This window comes from Plasmodium reichenowi, chromosome 5 (genome assembly GCF_001601855.1).
Source record: "Plasmodium reichenowi strain SY57 chromosome 5, whole genome shotgun sequence".
NCBI classification, from domain to species: Eukaryota; Apicomplexa; class Aconoidasida; order Haemosporida; family Plasmodiidae; genus Plasmodium; species Plasmodium reichenowi.
The window spans coordinates 886913-894155 of NC_033650.1; the positions used below are offsets into that span (position 1 = coordinate 886913).

The 7243-nt window shown below is 18.4% G+C and overlaps 1 protein-coding gene across 1 annotated transcript; it reads left to right on the plus strand.

Annotated features, from left to right (window-relative positions):
* Positions 1-1539: 1539 nt before the first annotated feature.
* Positions 1540-5409, plus strand: PRSY57_0525600 (hypothetical protein; the record flags this gene model as incomplete). Its single annotated transcript, XM_012906324.2, has 1 exon — positions 1540-5409. The coding sequence occupies one exon, from the start codon at positions 1540-1542 to the stop codon at positions 5407-5409; it is 3870 nt and encodes a 1289-aa protein (XP_012761778.2).
* Positions 5410-7243: the final 1834 nt, after the last annotated feature.

The following is a 7243-nucleotide window of genomic DNA, read 5'->3' on the forward strand; positions in this document are numbered from 1 at the left end:
AAAAAAATATATAAAAAAAAAAAAAAAAAAAAAATAAAAAAATAAATATATATATATATTTAAAATATATTTTTTTTTTTTTTTTTTTTTTTTTTTTTTTTTTTTTTTTTTCTTTAATACTTCCAACTCGATGATGTTATTACTAATGGTTTAGTTCTTTTTATATATTTTGATTATTTAGCATATGCATTTTATAAGTATATATGTGTATAAATATTATACGTTTTATATGTTTCATGTACCTTATGTTAATGGGAACCCTTGGTCCCTAATACTGAAGCCACTTTAGAAAAAATGAAAAACTATGAAGAAATATATTATAAATAAAAAAATACACATGGATTCTATTTTTTATAAAATTAGTAGTTATCTAATTTTTTTTTTTTTTTTTTTTTTTTGTATTTTATGACCAAAGAAAAGGATTATATTATTGTAGATATGTACATATATATATATATATATATATATATATATATGTAAAGAAATGCTCAACCATTATAGACATGAAATAACTTAAAAATTAAGGATTCGTATATAAATATGGAATTATTATATCAATACATTTTATATGACTACATCGTGATATATATATATATATATATAATATATTTACTTATGATAAATAAAAAGAAGATTTGAAATTTGGGGTATCTAAATTAGGAATAAAGAAAATCTATAAAAATTCATATATTTTTATTATATAACATATATATTATAATAATTATTATTATAATACAATTTTTGACATTTATAAAATACGTTTTTAATTTTTTCTATATAATAAATATATATATATTTATGAATACATTATGAAATATATATTAAGTATATAAAAAATAAATATATATATAATAAATATATGTACAGAAATTTTTTTTATTTTATTTTATTTTATTTTTTTTTTTTTTTTATTTTTTTTTTTTTTTTATTTTTTTTTTTGCCAAGTACAATTGTATATTCCTTCGAAAAATAAAGAAATATAATATTATATATATTTATATTTTATATAATAAAATATTTATTAATTTTATAAAATATATATATAAATATATTATAGCTCATTTGGGAAATCATAAAATTAAAATATATATATATATATATATATATATATATATAATTAATATCATTCCCATCTTTGTATTATTTTTTTTTTTTATTTTATTATTTTTTTTTTTTTTATGTTTATAATATTTTTTCCCTGTTAGATAACACTATTATGAGATTATTTATACACGTTGAGATTGTTTCTTGTTTTTTAAGAAAACATACTTGTTTTTATCAACATTAGAATAATAATATTATTATTATTTTTATATTATTTTGTTATATTTTTTTTTTTTTTTTTTTTTAAGTTCAAATGTAACATTGTATTCTTACTATTAGGCTTATCAAAAGTTATAATATATATATATATATATATATATATATATATATATATTTACATATGTATATATTTATTTTACGTTTTTTTTTTTTTTTTTAAAATACATTCTTATGAATGATATGAAATATTTTTATATCGTAGAATGAATTGTGAATATGTTTAAAAGTAACAAGATATTATCTGTTGGAAGTAACGAATATGGAGTTATGGAATTAGTAATTCCAAAGCAATTATTTGCTAGTCGTTTAAAAGTCGATGATAAAACAAGAAATATTTATGATGATTTTAATGTTGAGGAATATGTACTTGAAGTTAGTGGAAAGGGGAACATTGAGATGAATGAAAAAGAAAATAAAAAGGATAGTTGTAGTTATAGTGAGAATTTAAAAAATGAGTTAAATAATAATAGAGTAGAAGATGGAAAGGATAAAAATATAGATGAAAATGTATTTAATAATAAAGATGATAAAGATTTATATAAAGAAGAACTTTATTTTTTACGAATGAACCCATTACATTTAAATAGATGGTATAAATTTTTAGAAATGTATGAAGATGAAGAAGAGATATATGAACAGTTTTTATTAATATTTCCTCGTTGTGTCTATTATTGGAATAAATATGCAGAATTAAAAATAAAAAAGAAAGAATATAAAGAAGCTTATGAAATATTTAGAAAATGTATAGATTCAAATATTTATGATTTAAAATTATTTTTATCTTTTTTATATTTTACATATCATACATCTTCAATTCATGAATATATAAATTTCCTATTTGAAGCTTTAAAATGTGTAGGTAGCGATATAAAATCTGGTACTATATGGGTAGAACTATTATATATATTAATAAAAATATATAATACAAATTTAATAGCTAATAATGAAATTACAAAATTGTTATATGACCCATTTAAACATACTCATCATGGTAATAGAAATATGAATCCTTTAATACCAACGGAAGCAGAACAAAATGTTTATAAATCTAATATACCTACTATGAATAATTTAAAAATAAGTTATTTTGATCATTATATTAAAGATGGGAAGTTAAGAAAATTTTATCAAAAATGGTTACATCATGCAACCAAATATTTAGATAAAGTATGGAAATGTTATTGTTCATTTGAAAAAGCTAATGATAATTTTAATTCTGCTTTGAGTGCCAGTGCGAATGGGAATACAAATGCGAGTTCTTTATCTATATATAATAATCAATATTTAAATTCAAAAAATGCTTTTAAAGAATTATGTATTATATATAAAGAAATGAATGTCGATAAAAAATGTAAAATTATTCTTCCCATAAATAAAAAATGGAAAATAGAAAATAGCATTCTCTATATTAAGTGGATGAAAATTATTAATTTTGAAAAAACCAATCCATTAAAATTAACGATTCCTTTAGTTTTTAAAAGAATTAAATATACATACGAACAAGCACTTATACATTTACAATTCAATTCCGATTTATGGTTCTCTTATTTTCAGTATCTATTATTGAATAAAAAATTTGTCTATGCCATACGTATTATGAGAGAAGCCATAGAAGTATATTTACCTTTTGATGAAATATTAAAATTAAATTTTGCTTATTTTTTTGAAAAACATGCCTTAATAAATCAAGCTCATTATGTATACCAATTAATGATAAATGAAGTTTCCAAGAAGCAGAAAAAAAAATTCGCCTTGTCCTTTTTGTATCAGAAGGACAAGTTTAGGAAATTCCCTTACACCATCTTGCAAAATACCGCAAAGGCTAAAGGGAAAAATAAGGATAAGGAACAGAAAATTGATGTTCAAAGGGACATGTCTAACAAAGTAGAAGATGAAATCGATAACAATTTGTTAGGAAAAAAATGTGTGAATTTCTCTGATGTATCACCAAGCGGCTTCCCACAAGATGATGATAAATGTGCACAGAGGGATTCAAGAAGAGAAGGTCAAAGTAAAAAGAGAAGAGGTGTTAAAAAAGAACAAGGAGAAGAAGAAAAGGGTAAAGCGATGAATGTTGTAGAATATAAAAATAGAAATAAAAGGATAAAAATGAATGACATGAAATGTGGTAATTATAACGATTGTGAGGTTAATGATGAAGATGGTAATAAATTAGGAGACAATGTTGAAGATAGTAATAAATTAGGAGACAATGTTGAAGATGGTAATAAATTAGGAGATAATGGTATAACCTCAAAAATTGGGACCCACTTAAGTGATGATGAAATAAGAAGAAGATTTCATAAAAGCGATTATGAAAAAATTGAAGAAAGAAAAAAATATTTTGTAAAATATTTTCATATCAAGAAAAGGAAAAGACGTATTTTCGTTTTTACGCACTTTTTAAATTTTATTAAGCGTAATTATGATGAAACCATTTGGAGATATTATGTAGGTTTAATATTAAAAGAAGAAAGATGTTGTGAAGAAATATATTATTATTGTGCTAATATTGAAAGGAGGATATTAAATAATGAAAAGAGAGCAATGTATATTATGAATGAAGGATATAAAAAATTTACAAGTAAGAAAAAGTTTTTATTATTTTATATAAATTTTTTATTAGAAAAAGGATATATTAATAATATTCGAACATTAATATTTGAGTATATACATGAAATATATAAAAAATTTTATAATAGTTATAATGAAAATAATAATATCATTGATAAGAAAATATATAAAACAAAAATATCACAAAATGAATTTAATTTGTTTGAACCAAATTATTTAATATTATTAAAAAAAAAAAATAAATCATGTGAAAAAATATGGAATATATTAATACATATAGAAATATTTTATGGTGATATACGTAATTTAAATAAAATTTATGATATGAAAATTAAATATGATTCTGGTTATAATTTAGAAGAAAATAAACATATCTTATTAGACTATGATACATTAAATGTATATAATGAAAACGAAAAAAAAAAACAAAATGTCTTTTTAGATAATTTCTATACTGATGAATATAATCAAAATAATATGACAAATATATTATGTAAAGGTTATCTAGAAAATTTAAAAAAAAATGATATAGAAACTTTACAATTTAAAACGAAATTAATTAATTCACAATTATTTGGAGGAATATCTCTAAAAAAAACCTATTCCATTTTTAGAGTTAATAATCCTAATGTTTTTTCAAATTTATCATTTTATGATTATATTATAAAAGAAAAAAAAAAAAATAAAATTAATCATAATGATGACAATCATAAAATATTGGATAATAATAATGTGTACATAAAAAATAATCGGGAATCGTTAATAACCCTTAAGGATGGCTGGAATAATAATAATAATAATGATAATAATAATAATAATAATGATAATAATTATAATGATAATAATAATAATAATAATATTAATGATAATAATATGGAAGAACCATATTTAAATAAAAATCTTTTGAATTATATAAATATGAATAGAAATTCTACATATAATAGATATTCTATCTTTTCCGAGTTTTTCTGTTTCGGTATTAAAAAGGATAGTTGTCTTACCAACATTGATAATAATCCTAAAAGAAATAATGAGATGGATGAAAAAAATGATGATGTGAATAACATAGAATCAAACTTAAAAAATTGTGTAAATTATATTATTAGGCCAGATTTAAAAACTATGTTTGTATATAAACCATTTGAAAATTATGAATTTGTAGAAACAGAAAAAAATGATATGGATAAAAAAAAAAGAGATAAAGAAACAATAAATATGTCTTTTAAAGACAGTTTATATTATAAACATAATCGTAATAATAAAAATGTTTATGATGAAAAGTATAAAAAAGAATTTGTACGAAAAAGAGAATATATTACTATGCCCAATATTATTAATGATTTCTTATGTTTATTACCTGAACAAAATAATAATATTAAATTGTCAGATAATTCAATAGATTATTTAGTTAATTCTTTACAAAACTTAAATATACCAAAACTTGAAGACTTCCCATATGAGCCAATACCCGTAAAGGACATTTTACAAATTAAAAATGCTTTGAACGAATAAATAAATATATCAAAATGTGACATAAAAGAAAATATATATATATATATATATAAATATATATATATATTTAATTATTTTCAACGATATTTATTTATTTATTTATTTTATTTTATTTTTATTTATTTATTTATTTATTTTATTTTTATTTATTTATTTATTTTTTTTTTTTATGGTAGATAATAAATGGGTATATTTGAACATATACACCTATATTTCAAATATGTGAAAAAAAATATATATTATATATATTATATATATTTTATATATGATTATAGTTTTATTTTGTTATATAATTCATCTTTTTTATATATATTTTTATTCTATTTATTAAATTAAAACTTTTAGATATTATAAAAAAAAAAAATTTCTTGCTCTCGTTCCTTCTTTCATTTTTTTTTTTAAGAATGATGATAAAATGTGAGATCTTCTGAAATGTTTGTTTTTATTAAAAAATTTTTATGGTTTTTAAAAATAGGGAATATGAATATAATAAATTCGTAAAATTACTAAAATAATGTGGGAATTATAAATAAAAGGGAGAAAAATACGAAGTTCAATAAATAATATATATATGTGTATATGTATTTATTATAATTATATTGTTCCATAAGAATATAAATTTTAAATAGTTAGAAAAATTTTTTAAAATTAAAAATAAGGTACTTTTTCCTTTTTATTATTATTAATTTTTTTATTTGGAAAATTATCATGATAATGTTTAATAAAAAAATGTATATAATCATAAAAATAATAAAATGAATGTCTGGCAAAGTAAACTAAAATAAACAATATATATATATATATATATATATATATCTTACTTTTAAAGTAAGATAATATCTTGTTTATTAAAAAAAAACAAAAAAAATTAGAGCAGGAATATAAGAATATCTTACAATGTTTATAATGATATCTTGCTTATTTGCATTTACTATTTTTTTTTAATATATTTAAATATGAACTATAAATTCCAGTATGTATTCTGTTACGTTTTATATTTTTTTTTTGTGAGGTAATAAAATTATTATAAAAGTTATAGATTGATTCTATTACTTCACTTTTGATGTAAGACATAAAATATTTAATCTTCATTGAGGTTTCCTTTTTCTTTTTTCCTTTCTTTTATTTCTAATAAAATATTAAACTCCTTAATAATATTATGAAGTTAAAAATATAACATAAATATATATATATATATATATATATATATATATAGTTCTTGTGATATTAATTTTACTTATGATACATATGCTTATCCACATATGATATGATATGATATTAAATATATGAAGCATCTGGAAATATATAAAATAATTATTTTCAAAGAAATAGTTTAATCTATGAGTTACATAGATGAATGTGTATATGTCTCTGTGTATGTATCATGGTGTAAATATTAATGTGTATGTAACTTTGTGTAAATACTTATGTGTATGTTTATTCGTGTACATATCAATGTGTATATTTGTTGTATGCATATTATATGTGTACATATCAATGTTTATATATATATTATTAAACTTTATACAGTAATGTCTAATATATGTTATATATATATATAACCAAGTAATATGAAGATATTAATATAAACCTAAAATCTATATATAAAAAAAAAAATTAAAAATAAATTTCTTGTTCATTTAAATATATATACTTCATATAGAAATTTAATTTATTTTACACTTATCATATACTATTCTGTTTAAAAAAATAAATAATAAAACACTTTGAATAAGAATGATGATGATATTTATAAGTTGATAGATATTAAATATACTTCTCTATACTTTCCTTTTTTTTTTTTTTTTTTTTTTTTTTTTTTTTTTTTTTAAAA